Here is a 20,353-nt window from a genome sequence, read left to right on the forward strand (position 1 = left end):
AGGAAAGCCAAGGAGTTAAGCTGCTGAGAATACAGGAGAAATAATTGTGTGTAGAGGCCAGGCTGAGAAAAATAGGAATATGAAACCAAAAAGAAACCCAAAAGATTGGAAGAGGTCAGGAGGCTGGTGGTTCCAATGCAGTGGAGTACCAGGCTTCACAGAAGTGGGGGAAGCAGAAGGGGAGGTAAATGTGACCAAAGTAGAGAATTTTACATGAGATATATCTGAAATTGGTGAAAATACATGCAAAAGTACTTACAGCACAATCCACAATCTTTTGAAAGCTGAGAAACATACTCTCATCCACTGCTTATCAGAGAGCAGATGCTAGAACCCTACTGAAAAAAAGCCTCTCAAAATTGCTAACACATCTACCTTTCAACAGTCCACTTCTGAGGATATACCTACATATGTGAGGTAAATAAAAAAAGCAAATAAACAAGACTATTCATTGCAACATGGCTTGTAAAAATAAAAATTCATAAGCAACCCAGGTGTCCAGCAGGAGGGTGGTTACACACTAAGTACTGTGCACCATCAAAAAGAGAAAATGGTGATGAGGATGGAGTTTCTATGTACTCATATGGAAAGATGTGTAGGAGACTGTTACGTGAAAAATCAAGTTACAGGGGCGTGTGAGTGGCTTAGTTGGTTAGGCATCCAACTTCAGCTCAGGTCATGGTCTCACAGTTTGTGAGTTCAAGTCCCACGTCAGGCTCTGTGCTGACAGTTCAGAGCCTGGAGCCGTCTTTGGATTCTGTGTCTCCCTCTCTCTCTGCCCCTACCCCACTTGCACTGTCTTTCTCTCTCAAAAATAACTAAACATAAAAAAATTTTTAATGAAAACTTTTAAAGAAAAAAAGAAAAATCAATTTACAAAACAAGGTATATAGTCTGCTGTCTTGTAGGAAAGGGGAAAATGAAAATATATGCTCATATTTGTTTATATTTGCCTTTAAAAAACTGTGGAAAGATACACTAGAAATTAATAAAATTAATTTACTATTGGGAAAAACCAGGAAGATAGGTAGAGATGGGAGAAAGGTGACTCAATGTATACAGTGTTTTAACATTTTGATTTTTAAGCCATGAGAAATATATTATCTATTCAGAAAGAATAAGTAGGGTTTTTTTTTTTTTTGAGTATAGCTACTTTTGCTATTTTGTTTATGTTAAATAGATAAAAGATTGTTCATGGTAAATAGAAATTGTTACACTCTTTCCCCTCTAAAAAGAATTTTTTATTTTAAAGTAGATGTAGTAGACTTTGAAAGAAGCAAGGTCAGAATAACGCGAGGCTAGGTGTTTAGGATAATGGCCAGCATAAAGATGTGAAATGTAATAGCTAGAGGAGGGTGGTGAGCTGGAGGTCAGCAAATGAAGGAAGTACCATAGGGGCAGTTTTCTGGCTCATGTTAGTTTCGCGGGAAGAGGGTTATTGAATTGAAAGTTGTAAGTCAGTGGTCTAGAAGTAAATGGGAACCAGGAGAGTCGGTCTTGCTTCCTGGCTTCATGACACAGAGGAGCTCAAGAGATAAGCAGCTTCTAGTTGAGAAAGTTTAGAGGCAAGCAATATCATCAGGGAAAATTCACATTTTTACTTAATGAAAGAAAGTTTCTTCTATGTTCAGAAACAAAGACAAAACAACAACCAAACACTAAAATTAATCAAGAGGTTAGCTAGCAATAAAACAAGTGTGGAGAACACAGAGGTGGATAGTCACTGAGAGGTTCCAGCAAAGGCAAGGCTTCCCTCACACATTCACATGATCACCGAGCTCTGCCAGTACAGGGACTTCACCCTGGAAACAACCATGAGCCAGAGGGATGAGGCAGGAGAGGATTTACAGAGATGACAGGAGGGAACTGACATCAATCCTGGGCATTTTCACATACATTTTCTTACCTAGTTTTTACAACCTACAAGGTAGCTGGTGTTACTGTCACCTTCACAGATAGAAAGTTAAGGCCCAGAGAAATTCAGTAGCTGGCCTAAGATCATAACACTTAGACTGAGGCATGCTCTCCCAGCCTTTCACATTCATCTAACTCATTAACTCATCCATTCCTATAGAGAACTGGAATAGAATTAAAGCAGACCCCACAGTGAAATCAGCAGGGAAGATGGCCATACATTTTACTTAGAAGGACGGAGGGATTGATTCTGTAACCACTGTCAACCCATTAATTCCAATTTTTTTTTTTTCAACGTTTTTTATTTATTTTTGGGACAGAGAGAGAGACAGAGCATGAACGGGGGAGGGGCAGAGAGAGAGGGAGACACAGAATCGGAAACAGGCTCCAGGCTCCGAGCCATCAGCCCAGAGCCTGACACGGGGCTCGAACTCACGGACCGCGAGATCGTGACCTGGCTGAAGTCGGACGCTTAACCGACTGCGCCACCCAGGCGCCCCTCCAATTTTTAATATATGGATAAGAACAAGAGTCCAGATTAAGAAGTTAAAGTAGACCATTCCTCTGTTACTTTCTAAAATAATTATTAACCACCTTCTTAGTGCCAGAATACTTAGAGTTAAATATTGCTGTGCCTATTTAAAAGATGAGGGACCTAAGGGGTTCCTGGGTGGCTCAGTAGGTTAAGCGTCCAATTTCAGTTCAGGTCATGATCTCGCGGTCCATGAGTTTGAGCCCCACGTCAGGCTCCATGCTGACAGCTCAGAGCCTCGAGCCTGCTTTAGATTCTGTGTCTCCCTCTCCCTCTACCCCTCCCCCACCCACACTCTGTCTCTCAAAAATGAATAAATGTTAAAAATTTTTTTTTCAAATAAAAAAACTAAAATAAAACATGAGGGACCTAAGAATCAAGAAAGATTAAGTTAACTTTGCCTCACTTTTCTTATCTGCACAATGGGGACAATAGTTCCTGCCTCTATGACTGGTAGAAGATTGACTTGACGTACTAGAGCAGTACCTCAATAGCAAGCACTCAAGTGTCTGCAGGTGATTTTTCTTTTGTTTTTACTTTTACTGTATTTTTTTTTAGCATCATGATTATATTACTATTTTTTATCTTCATGATTAGATTACTAACTCCTTGAAGATAGGGGCCATGTACTATTCATTTTTACATCTCAAGCACCTAATGTAACACCATTCACACATTAGGCACTGAGTAAATACTTGTTGAGTAAGTGACCGTTTATTTTCTCCCAGAAAAAAACAAGGACTGCAGTTTGCAGGAGCCATCATTTATGGTGTGTACTTGAGTGTCCCTCTTCCTGACAAGTCTCCCCCACCCACCAGTGGGGTGGGCAGAATATCAGTGTGCAGTGTGATTTGGGGTGGCAGGTACTGATACACACTATAATTTATAACCGGAATAATTACCTTTGTAGGTTTTAACCGCTGCTCTTATGTCTGGTAGCTGAAACCAGCAGTTGACTTCTCCCTCTGAGATGACCTGTCTTCAGTGTGATACTTACCCTCTTGCCTTGGTCTTACTCTTATATGGATAGAGGCAGTTTGTACTTGTTTGGTGGTAGTAATAACAGCTAACATACTGTGCCAGGCTAAGAGCTTCATAAACACTAGCCTTTTATCCCTCCTGTTTTCCTTCTTTTAAACCTAGAAGAGATAAATTCAGTTCAGATCTCATTCCCCATTCATCTGGGTAAGCTTATTCCATCCAATCTCATACTTTTCTTTCAGAGTCAAAATTTACATTTATTGTTTTGGTTACTAGCTGTAGGAAACAAATGCATACTTCTGTTTCTTCCTCTGCTGTTAGAGACTCTGTATTCAGGTATAAGCCCAGCCAGGATTCCCTACACAGTCAAGTTCCTCATTTATAAAGGAGCTAAATGTCCTTTACTTTTTTTTTTTAATGTTTACTTATTTTTGAGAAATAACGAAACAGAGCACAAGCAGGGGCAGAGAGAGAGGGAGACACAGAATCCAAAGCAGGCTTCAAGCTCTGAGCTGTCAGCACAGAGCCTGACATGGGGCTCGAACCCATGAACCATGAGATCATGACCTGAGCTGAAGTTGGACGCTTAACTGAGCCACCCAGGTGCCCCTAAAAGTCCTTTTTAAATGATAAGAAACACATGACATGAAGCACAATAATATAGCAAGTCTTTTAAAATAGAAAAGTATAGTTTTATGTACATTTTTAAGCCTCATTAAGTTTCTCTTTTCCCTAAGCGCTTCTTCCAGATTGTTATATTTTATATTATGTTACCATTCATATATTTAAGCTGATTTTCATTTTTCTACTAATCTTCCTTCAGATACTTTTAAAATAACAGTCTTTAATAATCAGTCTTTCCATTTCATCAGTGTGTGCGTTTTCTTCAGAGAACTAACATGGCTTATTTACATTTAAATTTGTTTTTACCTGCAGAAAAACATTCTATTAAAAAGTCTCCATATTTTCTCATCCAGAATAGTGTTCAATTCAACTGAACTGACAGATTTTCATGACGATTTTTGTTCATTGTTCTTTGCTTTAAAATGATATATCTAATGTTCAACCTCACTAATCAGGGAAATGCCAAACAAAATCACAATGAGGTATCACTCTACACCAATTAGAATGGTTAGAATCAGAAAGACAAGAAATAACCAGTGTTGGCAAGGATGTGGACTAGAAGGAACCTTCGTGCACTATTGGTAGGAATGCAAACTGGTGCAGCCACTGTGGAAAACAATATGGAGGTTTCTCAAAAAATTTAAAATAGAAATACCATATGATCCAGTAATTCCACTACTGGGTATTTACCCAAAGAAAATGAAAACACTAATTCAAAAAGATAGATGTACTCCTATGTTTATTATAACATTATTTACAATGGCCAAGATATAGAAGCAACTCAGGTGCCCATCAAGAGATAAATGGATAAAGAAGATGTGTATACACACACACACACACACACACACACACACACACACACAGAGTAGAATATTACACAGCCATAAAAAGAAAGAGATCTTCCCTTTTGTGATAACATGGATGGAGACATAGAGGGTATTATGCTAAGTAATAAGAAATAAGTCAAACAGAGAAAGACAAATGCCATATGATTTCGCTTAAATGTGGAATCTAAAAAACTAAACGAAACAAAAAAGCAGAAACATCCATATACAGAGAACGGTCTGATGGTTCTGAATGGGGGAAGTAGGCACAAAATGGGTGAAGGGGAGTGGGAGATACAGGCTTCTAGTTATGGGATGAAAAAGTCACCAAAGTGAAAGGTATAACATAGGAAATCTAGTCAGTGGTAATATAATAGCTTTGTATGGTGACAGATGGTATGGCTCACTTGGGGTAAGCATAGCATAATGTATAGCTGTGTGGAAGCATTATGTTGCACACCTGAAATTAAAGTAGCATGTGTGTCAACTGTACTTCCATTAAAAAAAATAAAAATGTTTAAGATGAGGTATCTCATTCATTAATAGAATAAAATCTATAGCTCATAGAGGTGATTTCTAGGCAAGATGTTGTAGGTAGATTCTGTCATTTTTAAAATTTGTATTTGTGTAACCATAGTCCTGTTATTTCTTTGAATATCTTATCAGTAATTTATATTTACATTAGGTTTGTATATATGTGTGTGTTTTTTTAATTACATGCTTTTGCCTCCTTCAAAATGTATATAGGTCCCAAAGGCAAACAATTAGAAGGAACTGAATGTCCACTCCATGTTGTTCATCCACCCACTGGGGAAGAATTTGCTCTGGGCTGTGGAGTGTGCAGAAATGCTCACACTTTTTAGAACACTCAGATTCCTTTGTCTACAGAGAAGAAGTTGCCTTCATCCCCCAAGTGGATGTGGTAAAGTTTAAACTCTGCTCAGGATAAGGACGGGACCATTTTTACATCCATGAAAATGAACCATTCACAGTGCAAGAAGGATGCCAAATACCATGTACATAATTCTTGCTATGGAAAGTTTCCCCATTATTTCAGTTTATTTTCTTTTGAACCAAGACATCAAACTTGTGAGGTGTTTGCATGTGGCCATTACCGTCATTGGCCTGTGAAGCATTGAACATTTATAGATAATTGATATAAAAGAATCGCCATGCCCATGGACTAAGAATGATGCTGGCTTTCAAGCAAAAAAGAAAAATAATCATTGTTTATTGTATACTGCCTTTTTTGTAATCCTGTATAATTGCATCACGGGTGGGGATGAAAAGAAGAATATTCTGGTTTATTTCCTAGACTGTTATTTAAAAAAAAAAATTGTGTTAGGACTGGCATATAAATGTAATAAGTATCACACTGTATATAAAGATATCAATGTTTGTTCTGTATAAGAATTACTAAATTACAAATGCAGTTTCATTTAAACTTCTAGGTTAAGTTGAGCCTGAAATTTTAATGAAGTGCAATACTGAGTGTGCCTCATTATCTTGCAGCTGTAAACATATTGGAATGTACATGTCAATAAACCACTGTACATTTTTATACAGTGATAAAGTCTAACAACTGTGTGAGGTGTTTCTTCAGAAACAAAATTTAAATACCTCTAAGGTCTAAATTCCATCCAATTTTCCTTGTAAAAAAATTCACTGACACAACACAATGATAACTTTCATAACTCTTAGGGAAAATAAGACTAGTAATGAAGTACATTTTGGAATCTTAATTAAACACTGGGAAGAACAAATAAATATATGTATTAATAAACAGACACATGCCAAAGACAGGAAAAAAACCATCGAGGAAATTGACCAACCTCTACCTTACTAACCAGAACCTTTTTGGACTTTTATCATCAACAAAATCACTTGTCTCTTCTTCACAGACTACAGTGTGTTTCTGTGGATCTTTTTTTATAGTTAACTCATAAAATTGACAATTGTTATTTATAAGTATCATAAATCAGTTTCTATTTATTTCATGAGAATGACAAAAGTTTTTTTTCAGTTTTGTTCTATATTCCCATTGTTGGAAATACATAAATTGATGCGTCAATATAATGTTTGCCTTGAAGAAACTTAAAATGAAAAGATCAAATCTGAACACAGGTAACTCTTTAGAGAATCTTCTAATAAATTTCATAAACATGCCCAAGTCTTACCCTTCAGGCTTTAGGAAAGATTGCTGTTAATGGTTTTTGTTGTTGTTAGGAGAGGAATAGCTGAGAGGCCATTTGAGCTCCATCTTGAAGAATAAGTAGCATTTCAAGGGGCAGAGAAAGGCATGAGAAAAAAAATATGTAAGCAGAACATTCTAAAATGTAATAGAACAGTGTGAGTAGTCTAACTCCTGATGTTGGAGACTTTACTGCAAAAATAAAATCGGAATATCACAGATTGATCTCTTCATGATGCAGTTTGTGGATCTGCTGAATGTGCAAGCTCTTGGGCTTGCTGAGCAAGGAAGAAGGTCCCCCTTAATCTAAATAAGATACATCTGACCCATCACTGAAAAAGTAATAACACTTTCTTTTAAAATCTCTTAAGCGGATTATGCAAACTCCCTTTGCATTGGGTGATATTGCCTCAGAGTTGCAAGCAGTTCTTAATTGCCCCAATGTGTTTGAAAGCAGGAGTAATCTGTTGTCATTAAGGGCACTCTTGGTGGTTCCAAGCCAAGCTAAAAGGGTTGCAGGCAGAACTAATCCACTCTGAACCTGCAGAATACCTTGGGTTAATATTTCATGAAGAAATCTTGAGCTTTAAGAAGAAAAGTGTTCTGAAGGCATGTTTATATCCTCAAAGGGCCAATTGGGACTGGCTGCCTGTGTTCAAAAGAGATTTGAGAACCTTCAGGGCAATACAGTCTTTTTCTTCAGAACAAGTCATTGTGCCATGAGGATGTTGGGCAACAGGCATCAGAAAGGGATGACCCTGCTCCCGAGACAACCCCTCAGCCCCAGAATCTAACTCTCAGGATCTACTTAGGAAGCTGTGTCTCCCTTCTTCCCCAGTCCTCTTCATCCCATGCCAAGTCCTGTGGGAGAAGACTGAAGGAAGGTACAGGCTCAGAACTGACTTTAAATGTTTCCAAGAAACACAAAGTAGGAGCAGAGATGGAAGCTGTTCCTAGGAATATCCAGGACACCTGGAGGGGAGAATGTGGTGAGGCCATTGTAATTACAGAGGATTTAAAATCACAGGCCACAGGAATGAAGCCAACCTTCAGAATGTCACACAGAGAGGAGACATCACGGACGCTTGAGAACTGAAAAGAATACCATTTTGTATCTATTAACTTAGCTGGCAGATTGATCAGTTCCAGTGTGTGAATTGGCATGGAAAAGAAAGGAAACAGGAAACTAACAAGATGCTTGAGTAGAATGAACCATCTCAAATCAGCATTCTAGAAATCAAAAGGATAAAACTTACCTTTGTTTATGAGGATGCTATATTTAATCATATCTCAAGCATCTCAAAACCAGAGAACATAACTTTAGGAATAACTTTAGGAATAAGTTATGACAAAGCACAGAAGGGAAATGCCTTGGCATGCTTTTTGGCTCAAGCGTACTCTGCACCAAGAAAAAGACAAGAAACAACAGAATCACAATAGCAGGAGTTAGGGAATCCGGAAAGAAACCCTTTTCTGGTATATTTGCAGGCCTAGGAAAAGCCATGTTTTAAGCAGTTTTCTGGCCAGACTGCTTAGGTCTAAAAACTCTTAGAGTCCATAAGCTTACTTGAAAAATCTGTATTCTCTGTTCACTTTCCATTCACAACAGGTGTTGATTCCCCTTCTTTTTCAGACTTTTCAGCCCCAACGTCTCTCCCCACTTGGTCACTGAGTTCCACCTGCACATGGTCATGTGGTTCTGACAGTAGCTCCCAGATGGGACATTGCAGCTCGTTTTCCTGAAAAACACCAACAGTACTTAAAGAGCTGAAATTGAAGCCAGAAGGCTTGGGTTTGGGTCCTGCGTCTGCCTCTGCCAACTTGTGAACTTGAGTAAGCCACTTACCCTTTTTTAATCACAATTTCCTAGAAAAAAATAATACCTAATCTAAGTCAAATGAGAAAGTATTTACACAAGCACTTTCTCCCACAATAAAATCTTACTTGAAAGTGAAAGGAGAAAAGAACATTTATTCAACACCTCCTAAATGGCAGATACCAAATTGTAGGCATGTCATTTAATCCTCCCAGCAATTCTGTAGGCTACAGCATGGTTAATCTCATTTCATGACTTTAAGGGCTTAGAGAAGTTAAATGATTTGCATCAGATCCCAGCTAATCTAATCTAGATTTGTCTGAAAAAAAAAAAAACCCTGAGATGTGAATCCAGTTCTTTTTGTCTCTAAAACCCAAGCTCTTTCTCCCACATCATGCTATTGCTATTACATCACCAAACTGGTTCAATGACAAAAAGTAATTTATGAAATAGTAACTGGACACTTGCAACACAGGCAAAGTTACAAAGGGAACATGACAGTGTTTGCCTCCAGAAGCGTGCAATCTAGATGTGGAGGTGCACAGCTCAGATCTCCTTGTGGGGCGGCCCCTACGTCACAGAGCGTGGTTAGATGACAGCCTCCAGCTCCACACCTGCCACAGCATTTGGTCCAAAGCTGCACTCTCCCCGGGGAAGCCCTGGCCAGTGGCAGGGCTGTGGAGAGCTAGGACCTGGCCATTTCTGCCCAAGGCAGCGCTCCCTTCTGGGCAAACCACCAGGACCTGGGCCAGCCCAGACTTTCTTAGAGCCGCGCTACAATTGGAAGCTCTTCCTACCCGACCTTCCTTCTCTCTACCATTTCATAGATGCCACACCCAAGTCACAGTCTGACGGCCCTCCATTCTCACTGCACCCTTGCCCTTTCATCTCTCATAGGCACTACCCCAAACAGACTTACTGCACTTCTAACTCTATCTTGGCATCTTTTCCCAGAGGGCCTGACTGACACAGGAGGGTACTAGATTTTAAATGACTTACTCACGGTGTCTTCATTTCACAAATGACGTAAGGTAGCTTAGAAAAAATTCAGAGACTGTAATAGGTAAATACTGAAGGGAGTTACGCTGAAAAAAATTATGAAAGGAAACCTAAGGTTAGAGATGAGTGTCAAGTAAGTAACCACATAGTCTTAGGTAGTTGCTAGAGAACAGGCCAAAAATTTTGAAACAAGTTTCTTGGCTAACAAGGCAAGACAGGAAGCATGTTCAGTTACAACTGGCAATGTCCATTTCCTCAAAAAAAGCAAAGTGCAGGTATAGGAGCCTAGTCTTGAATGGATCATTTTTTTTTATTTTTTTAATGTTTATTTATTTATTTTGAGACAGAGAGAGAGAGAGAACAAGTGGGGGAGGGGCAGAGAGAAGGAGAGACAGAATTCCAAGTAGGGATCAGAGCCTGATGCAGGGCTCAAACTCATGAACTGTGAGATCATGACCCGAGTAGATATCAAGAGTTGGACACTCAACTGACTGCACCACACAGGTGCTCCAAGAATTGATAAATTTTGACAAGCAAAAGTAGGAAAGAGCATCCCAGGGAGAGAGCAGGGTAAAAACCAAACCAATGATGTTTCCCCTGAAGTGGACGTAAGCTGTTTTGCTTTATTAATCCATTTAATAAATATTTGAGCACCGTTCTGTATCCACAGTTGACAGTGCATGCTCATGAGGGTGGGAACTGTGTTCCCAGCTGCTTAGTAACCATGATTTACACATAGAAGTTACTCGATGAACATGAATATGTGCAACGTGGTGGGCCAAGTGCTAGAGATAAGACCTTCACAGAACACAAATAACAAAAGCGTGTAAATAATACACTGTTGTTAAGAACTATAATCGAGGTTTTCTAACGAGAGAATATTTGTTGAGGGCTTACAGTAGCCAACCCCTGTGCCAATGCATGAGCATGGGAGGCAGAATAACAGCCCCCAAAGATGCCCATGTCCTAATCCCCGGGAGATGTGACTAGGTGGCCTCTAGCAGCAAAAGGAACTTTGCAGATGTGATTAAGGGTATAGGCCTTGACATGGGCAGAGTTTCCTGGATTAATCCAGCAGGCCCAGTGTAATCACATGTGAGTCCTAATATGGGAAAAATGTGGCAAGAAGAACAAAGCCAGAGAAAGAGCCTAGAAGACCCTACACTGCTTGGCTTTGAAGATGGATGAAGGGGTGAGCCCGCAAGGAATGCAAGCAGCCTGTCGAAGCTGCAAAAGGTAACGAGACACATTTTCCACTAGAGCCTCTAGATGGAATGCAGCTTTACCAGCATCTTGATTTTAGCCCATTTGGACTTTGGTCTCCAGACCTATATACATTAATAAATCTGTATTGTTTGAAACCACTAAGTCTGTGGTAATATGTTACAGCAGCAGTAAGAACAAATACAATGGGCTTCATGGGCATTATCACACTTTCTCCTTCCACAAACCTGTGAACAACTGTTTTTCTTTGGCAGATGAGGCAACTCAGACTCACAGAGGTTAAACAACCAGCCCAAGGGTTTGCAAAGATTTAGTACTAAAAGGCAAAGAATTGAAACTATCAAGTTATTTTTTAAATTGCTTACATATTGAAATATAATAGTTGGGACTGACTTGGTTAAATAACACATATTATTAAAGTTCATTTTACCTGTCCCTTTTTACTTTTTTTTTAATTTAGAAAATTAAATTTTTTTTAATTTAGAAAATTTTAAATTGCATCTGTGACCTGTATATATTTCTAATAAACAATACCGGCTTAGAATCCCACTCTCGACAGTCTGAATTTTGTCACTGATCTTCAGATTTTTTTTGAGGAAAGACACGTGTTTTGGGAAGATAATGCAGAAAATGGGTCAGACAGTGGCTTGAAAGACAAGGTTCCTGTCACTTCTTCCCTTTGAGAAGCTTACAATCTAACCCTAGACAGAATTAAAATAGAGATGGCCTAAAACGAAATAGTTTCATTAGGCTATTTTTCTCTGGAAAAACCCAGAGAAGTGGTGTTGCTGAGGCAAGCCATCCTAGAGGAGTGAGCGTCCTCACCAGAGGAATCAGAACCAGTAATAATGATAGCAGCGCTGACTAACATTTACTGGGCATTTACTGTATGCCTGCCGCTGACCCACATGCTTTACATGCATTAACTCAGTTCTAATGACAACTCTGCGTGGTAGATATTGTTATTTTTATTATTATTATTCCCACTTGACAGGTGAGGACACTGAAGCACAAAAAATGTCGAGTAGTTTGTTCCAGCTTGCACATCCTGTGAACGCAGAACAGGATCTTGGGAGAGCCGCCTGCCCCTCGGGAAAGAACTGCATGTGTCTTTCTTATAGTAAGATTGTGGTGGACCTGTCCATGTGGATGGCAGGAAAAAGAGGCAGTCATCATGCCCACTCACTTTCCCGGGACTCCAGCCGAGCCAGGCCCATCCCAGCCTTCCACCATCCCTGTATAACGAGGCAGAATCACCCTCAGTTAATGGCAGCTACGGAGAAGATGCCACTTCCCACCCACGTGCCCAGACATGGGACACAGTGAGACCAAATTCCACAGTCACCTTTCAGGTAAAAGGAAACATCATGTGAGACCCAAGGAGGAGCCTTTCCAGGTCACGTGTATACTGGTTGGGAGTTTTGATTGCAAGCAAAAGAAAGCAAATTCAAAATAACTTCAGTAAGCAAAAAACAAACAAAACAAATGCAATCACTGGGATACCTCCAGGGCTGGGGGCTCTGTCTGGCTGTGTCTCTTGTAGGTCCTCTCTCTGCATCTATTTTTTTTTAATGTTTATTCATTAAAAAAAAAAATTTTTTTTAATGTTTATTCACTTTTTACAGAGAGAGAGACAGAGCATGAGTGGGGGAGGGGCAGAGAGAGGGAGACACAGAATCTGAAGCAGGCTCCAGGCTCTCAGCTGTCAGCACAGAGCCCCATGCGGGCCTCAAACTCACAAACTGTGAGATCATGACCTGAGCTGCAGTCGGACGCTCAACCGACTCAGCCACCCAGGCGCCCCAATGTTTATTCATTTTTGAGAGAAACAGCATGAGTGGGGGAAAGGCAGAGAGAGCGGAGGGTGGGGATAGAGGATCTGAAGCAGAGTCTGGGCTAACAGAAGCAAGCCAGATGCAGGGCTCGAACTCATGAACCATTAGATCATGACCTGAGCTGAAGTATGGTGCTCAACCGACTGAGCCACACAGGTGCCCCTCTCTGCATCTATTTTGTTCTTCTTTCTCACTGCAGAGCATCTCAATGCAGAGCATCCAGACCATGTGGTAGAAAATGACCACCTATTGCTTCTGGGTCTAAATATTACAAGTCCAAGCATTCAAGGAAGGGACTAATTCCTTCCTTCCTTCCAGAATTAATTCTGAATTCCTTGGGGCAAGACTGTCTTAGACTGGATGCATAGGGGCCAGGTTCACGAGCTACAGGAAGCTATGACTAAAACCAAATAGATGGGGAAGGGCTCCCCACCAAGGAGCTGCTAGATAGACATGTGAATAGGTGTCCACTACAGATGCCCTTACAGACTTCAGTCCTGGATAGGAAGTGAACATGATGACCTTCTAATTATGATTCTGTGGTCTTTTGTTTTTTTTTAAGAATTACTTTTTTTTTTTTTTAAGTTTACTTATTTTGAGAGAGTGAGAGTATGCAAACAAGGGAAGAGCAGAGAGAGAGGCAGACAGAGAATCCCAAGCAGGCTCTGCACAGTCAGCGTAGAGTGCAACTCAGGGTTGGATCTCACAAATCATGAGATCATGACCTGAGCCAAAATCAAGAGTTGGATACTTAACCAACTGAGCCACCCAGGTTCCCCATGATTCTGTGAACTTACTAACTCTGTGCTTTTCTTGCCACTTGGATAGATTGCTTGCCCCTCTTCTGCCAAATCCCATTACTTTCTTCAAGATTTGATTCAAAACTGACCTCTTAAATGAATGAGCTTTCCCTGTCTATTCCTATTGTAGGAATGCCCTCAGCACCTTTGTATACAATGTTAGTCTTATTATTAGGAACCTATTCATACATAATTGTACATAACATTTTCTAATCTCACCAGTGGGTGTTATCCCAATAGTTTAGACAGCTATAGAAGGACGGAGGGTTTTTTTTCCCTCCTTTGCAACCACCAAGCTCCTTGTAGACAGTAAAGAAAAAAAAGGAGGAAGAGAAGAAGAAGGAAGAAGAAAGGAGGAGGAGGAAGAAGAAGCAAGGAGAAGGTGGGAGGAGGAGAATGAGAGAGAGAGGAGGAGGAGGAAGAAGAATGGAAGGAGGAGGTAGGAGGGGAAGAAGGAGGAGGAGGACCACAGGAGCTACAGTTTCTTTCTTCTGTGTTCTATGAACAGATTTCCTGTTTGCCATGAGGTTTCCCATTCCCAGGAGGACATGTGAAATTGGTGAGTCAGAAAAGCACAGAACTCTGTATAATTTGGGTCCTCTGGTCCATAAGCAAGCTCACTTATAACTATTTTCTTGTCACCATCCTGTTTACCTCTTGAGATTCTCCCCTCCTTGTGACATCAAACTGCCTGTCTAATTATTCCCCATGACAGATTTGAATCACAATAAGGCTCATGTTCAGGCACTGCAGTGTGTAATACCAACATAAGCCCTGTCCTGTCCTATTCTTTCTTTATTCAAAGAAACATTTACTGAGCCAGGAACTGTCGTAGGAGCCTAGGATCCATGAACAAAACAGACCCCAGGTTCACATTTTCCTAGCGCTTATATTCTAGTAAGGGAGACAGACATTAAACAGATATACATTATGTCTATTATATGCCAGCTGGCAATTATGTGTTGTGAAAAAGGCAAAAGGACAGGGGCCTCTGGAGTGTTATTGTCACTTTTGTTTACTTTTTGTCTTATTTATTTAAATTTTAAATATTTATTTATTTTTTAGTTTTAGTAGTACATTATTGGATTTGATTAACTAATATTTCTTTTAGAACTTCTGCACGTGTTTTTGTAAGACAAGTGGGACTATAGTTTTCTTTTCTGTATTTGGTTTGGGAATCATGATTATACTTGCATCATGAAATGACCTGGGCAGCTTTTCCTCTTCATCTTTTTCTCCAGTAACTTGTATCAGATAGAAGGGTTAACTCTTTCTTGGAAATCTGGTAGGGCTCACTTGTAATTCCATCAGGGCCTAGGGCTATTTGGGGGGAGAGGGCTTTGATAATTACTACAAAGACTATTGTTTTATTCAACTTCTCTACTTCTTCCTGCCAACTTAGGCATTTTATATTTTTCTAGGAATTAATTTATCTAGGCTTTCAAGTTTATTAGTTAATATATCATACTTTTATAATTTTAAATATCTGTGGTGGCTGTATTTGTTTCTCCTTTTAAAAATTCTATTCTTTTCAATTTGCAACCTTTTTTTTTCTTAATCAATCTGACCGGAGTTGCATCTACCTTATTCACTTTTATTTGAAACAGCTTTTGTTTATTACAATCTTCTCTATTTTTTTTTCCTATTTTATGGATTCCTTCCCTTGTCTTTATTATTAAATCTTTTCCAATTATCCACTACTATATGACAAACCACTCAACGCTTAATGGGTTAAAACAGTGTATTATTATCTCTCAAGTTTCTGTGGACTCACTGTGCACTGCTCCATGAGGCTTTGTCTTTTTATAATATGGTGACCGATTGTTCTGACACACTATGCAAAGAGTAAGCATTCCAAAAGACCCAAATGAAGGCTGTAAGGTTTCTTATGATCTAGCCTCAGAAGTTTTAAAACATCACTTCTGTCTTGTGCTACCAGTAAAGCAAATCACCAGGGCAAGCCTGGGTTCAAGGGCAAGGTGACTGGACTTCATACCTAATGTGGGGCACAGCATGATGCTGTGGGGAAGGGAGGAATACGGGGTGGCCACCTTGTAGACTATCATTATACATTTGTTCTGAATGTTTTGGCTTTTTCCTGCTTTTCTTTTTCTTTCGACTTATTGATTTAAATACTTTGCTTTTGTTGAATTGTCCTTATTTCTGGATAGCTATATTTAAAACTCTGAATTTCATTTTAAGTGTTGGTATAGATGTTTTTCTACTGATGTATGATTAAATACTAATATATGTGGTATTTTAATTATCTTACAACAAAGACATTTCTTAATCTCTGTTATGACTTATTTTCTAACTCGTGTAGTAATTTATTTTATTTAGTTTTTAAACAGATGGCATTTTTAGCTCTTCTTTCATTATTCATTTCTAACTTCATTGCATTATGGCTAACAACCGTAGCTTGTATTATACTGAAACTCTGGATTTTACCCTCTTTTGTGGCTTAATACATGGTCTGTTTCGTAAATGTTTTGTTTCTCTACAATGACTCTGCAGTATAAAATTCCATATACCCAAGAGCTTAAAGTTACTGTCTGTATTTTTCAGCTCTACAATGATTCTGCTTATATTTTGCCTGCTTGATGTATCAGTTTCTGAGGTGGGTGTGTTAAAATCTTCAACTAGAGTTGTAGATTAATCTCTTCCTGCAGTCCTATCTGTTGTTGCTTCATGCATTTTGTACACTGTGAGGTGCATATACGTTCATGACGATGCCATCTTCTTGCTCTATTGTTTCCTTTATTAGTACTGTTACTTTTATTAATGCATCTTTTCCCTTATATCATTTGGATTGACTTCTATTTCATCAGCTACTAGGATTATTACTGCAGATTTCTATGTATTCATTTATTTTCAATTCTATATATACTTCCCACATGGTTATTATATATTTATATTAATCATATACATGTTTGTGAAATTCATAAAGAATGATTATTTTAAGACTAGATGAGTATGAAAAACAAATGAGAAATTTGGGGAATAGAATTTTCAATTTCGGGGTGCCTGGGTGGCTCAGTTGGTTGAGCGTCCAACTTTGGCTCAGGTCATGATCTCACAGTCCGTGAGTTCTAGCCCTGCGCTGGGCTCTGTGCCGATAGCTCAGAGCCTGGAGCCTGTTTTGGATTCTGTGTCTCCCTCTCTCTGACCCTCCCCTGTTCATGCTCTGTCTCTCTCTGTCTCAAAAAAATAAATAAATGTTAAAAAAATTTTTTTAATAAAGAAGAATTTTCAATTTTAGTTCATAGCTGGTATGAACTCTAGATTGGTGGCAAGGAGAAAATCAGTGAGTTAGAAGATAATACATAATGTAACAAAGAGAAACAAAGAAAGAAAAATATGAAAGAGCAGTTAAAAGACATAGAGGATGAATTGAGAGGAGTGAGCGTGAAGTCCGTAACAGCAAAATGGAGGGGTTGATAGGAAAGAACTATCTGAAGAGACAGTGACTTATATGAGGACCGGAGATGAGTTTGCAAGAGAAGTTGTAACTGAGATGTGTGCATAAAGACGGAATTTTAAAGATCTTTATCCTCTTCAAAGAATAGCTGGCTGAGCTCACAGGGAGATGAATAATTGAGTAACCTGTTTTAGCTTGAGCTCTAGGTTAGGAAAAAAGTCTTTCTGAGAATTCATAACCATGGCTCTGCCCTCACACAGGTTGGCACCTGAATTTATACTGTCATGACCCAAGAACCCAGGAGTCAAGAAATTATTATAAAAAGTTGTTCCAGGCTAGTAATACCCTGCAGCATGTAGCAGAAGCAAACACAAAAAACCTGCCTAGAGTGACACACCCTTAACCAGGTTGCACAGGATTCCTACACCTGAAGCTTCACAGAAGATGAACTCATAATCCATAAAATACATGAATAACAACCCACCATGAACAAACATTTACAAAAATCAGGATTAGACCCCCAATTATTTCATGTGATTAAAATGATTAAAGAAAAAAAAGAATTAAAAACAAGAGGAAAAAAAATCAGAAAAAAATCAAGCAGATGTGAAAAAGATCCAAGTGTCACTTTTAGAAATAAAAAATATAGGCACAGATTGGCTTAATAGAAACTATACCGATCTGAAGAAAAAGTGACTTGGCAGACATATCTGAGGTAATTACAAAGAGTTCAGTACAGAGCAATAAAAACATTAACAATATGAAATGAAGAGATGTGGAGGCAATCCTGTCATGCAGGGTAAGTCCCAATAATTTATGCAGACATCTCCCCACTCAAGGAAATGGAGCATAACTCCCCAACCCTTTTGTGTGAGATGTGCTTAGTGATTTCCTTCCAAATGGTGAAGTAGGGAAATGGAGGGAAAAAAGTAACTTTACAGTGGAGCAACTTGACCTCACCCTAATTAATATGAACATTAAGAGGGATTAAGTCCTTTAGACAACATGTAGCCTTGACATGATGTGATGAAAATGGTACTTCATACATCTGTGATCTTCCTCCCGGTCTAATCATGAGAAAAACAAGAGACAATCCCCGATTGAGGAAAACTATACAAAATACTGAAGCAATATTCCTAAAAACTGTGAAAGTCATTAAAACAAGGAATCAAATAGTGTTTTAGGAGCTACTCAACATAACCTAACCTATCTTAATCAGTGGAGTGCCAAGGTGAACAAAAGTCTGTAAATTGTCATACGTAACATGACTGTGATATGTCAGAATTATAGCATCTTTAGCAATAGAAAAAATACAAGGTCAAATGCTGATAAAAATGGTCTCTATTATCCTCATTCACACATGAAAATAATACTGTAGGCACCTAATAAAAATTTTAAATGTCAATTTTTTCCATGATGATCTCATTTATTCATGCAAAAATTGTATATTTCCAATTTATATTGCTTCCAAAAGTATTTTATTATGTCTATTTCCTCATGAAGGTAGTGGGAATAGCCCGTCCCTGGGTAGAGGGGGTACATTGTCTGTAGAGAATTTAAAAGCAATAATAATGCTGACTAAATATTGGTATGCCTTTTATTATCACATATATTGGCAATGCTAAACAGGATTAGCAATAAAACATTCTTCTGTGCTGGACCAAACTATCCCACATACGCCTTCTTCTTCCTTCCCCTAAAATGGCATTGATCTTGACTAATACAACTAATAAATGTAAATAAGTATTGACTGATTTAAAAATAAACACAAGTTTTAAAACACAATTTGTGGGGTGCCTGGGTGGCTCAGTCGGTTAAGCGTCTGACTTCGGCTCAGGTCATGAGCTCGAGGTTCGTGAGTTCAAGCCCTGCATCGGGCTCTGTGCTGACAGCTCAGAGCCTGGAGCCTGTTTCAGATTCTGTGTCTCCCCCTCTCTCTCTCTGACCCTCCCCCTTTAATGCTCTGTCTCTCTCTGTCTCAAAAATAAATAAACGTTAAAAAAAATTTAAAAAAAAACACAAGTTGCAAAAAGGTCAAATAAAATCATTAAAACACAGTAATAGGGAAGGAGAGGGAACATTCAATACATAAAATGTGTCAAGATCCTCCCCTTCTTTAGGGAGAGAATAGACTAGGAAGAGGATTTTAAAAGGGACTACAACTGGGAGTGTGAGAGTTTTAATAACTTCCTATTACTACTCTTCATCATTTAGTCACTGAGGGGGACCTAAAAAATGTTGCAGTTCGGGTACATCCACGTTATTATGTTGCTAGAGACTTCTTTAAAAAAAAATTTTTTTTTAACGTTTTATTTATTTTTGAGACAGAGAGAGACACAGCATGAACGGGGGAGGAGCAGAGAGAGAGGGAGACACAGAATCGGAAGCAGGCTCCAGGCTCTGAGCCATCAGCCCAGAGCCCGATGCGGGGCTCGACCTCACGGACGGTGAGATCGTGACCTGAGCCGAAGTCGGAAGCCCAACTGACTGAGCCACCCAGGCGCCCCAGCTAGAGACTTTGTTCAGCTTGATCTGTTGATCAGATACCAGGCCCTTAACAAAAAACACCCGTATTTTCCCACACTGAATCTTAATGTAATTTTACACATGGCTTCCTAGCTCGATTTTTGCAATGGAAGAGTAGAATGGTCTCTGGGCATCACTGCTTTCCAGTCTCTTACATATGGGTCAGATCATTGACAAGACCTCTCTGGGTGAAAAATTACTTTCTTTTTATTTTTGAGGGAGGAAGGAGGAATGACACATGATTCAAGTTATGATTTTGTATGTAAGGACATTTCTCACTTTAAGAAAACCCAGCATCCCAAATCCAAACTGTTAAAACAAGCTAAGTTGGTAGCACTTACACACAAAAATGCCTGGATTGATAAAAGGCTTCACTTGTGGGTTATTTTTTAAATAGCCATTTAGTCCTTTATGCTTTCCTTATTATGTTTCAGAAAGCTTTACAAACTTCAGGAGTCTATCTACTTTTTTTCTTTTTAAGTTTATTTATTTTGAGAGAGAGAGCGAGCGAGCGAGCAAACAAGCATGAGCAGGGAAGGGGAAGAAAGAGAGAGGAAGAGAGAGAATCCCTAGCAGGCTCCATGCTGTCAGGGAAGAGCCCCATATAGGGCTGAAACTCATGAACGAGATCATGACCTGTGCAAAGTCAAGATGGACACTTAACCAACT

At 39.1% G+C, this 20,353-nt stretch overlaps 2 protein-coding genes across 15 annotated transcripts in view; one reads left to right on the plus strand and one right to left on the minus strand.

Moving 5' to 3' along the window:
• MYCBP2 (MYC binding protein 2) overlaps window positions 1-6,457 on the plus strand; it is a 282,639-nt gene extending 276,182 nt beyond the window's left edge. For all 14 annotated transcript variants that reach the window (XM_078432585.2, XM_078432586.2, XM_060636897.3 and 11 more), the window contains one exon: window positions 5,623-6,457. In XM_078432585.2, the coding sequence (XP_078288711.1) occupies window positions 5,623-5,738 (116 nt within the window). In that variant the 3' untranslated portion in view covers window positions 5,739-6,457. The remainder of the gene's footprint in view (window positions 1-5,622) is intronic.
• A 1,757-nt stretch (window positions 6,458-8,214) lies between these two features.
• The window catches only part of CLN5 (CLN5 lysosomal BMP synthase), a 44,545-nt gene continuing 32,406 nt past the window's right edge, over window positions 8,215-20,353 (minus strand). Inside the window, exons 5-6 of the mRNA XM_060636921.3 lie at window positions 9,882-9,967; window positions 8,215-8,805 (exon numbers count right to left, since the gene is read on the minus strand). Coding sequence (XP_060492904.3) covers window positions 9,919-9,967 — 49 coding nt within the window. The 3' untranslated portion in view covers window positions 8,215-8,805; window positions 9,882-9,918. The remainder of the gene's footprint in view (window positions 8,806-9,881; window positions 9,968-20,353) is intronic.

This window comes from Panthera onca, chromosome A1 (assembly GCF_046562875.1).
Source record: "Panthera onca isolate mPanOnc1 chromosome A1, mPanOnc1 haplotype 2, whole genome shotgun sequence".
In the NCBI taxonomy this organism is placed as follows: Eukaryota; Metazoa; Chordata; class Mammalia; order Carnivora; family Felidae; genus Panthera; species Panthera onca.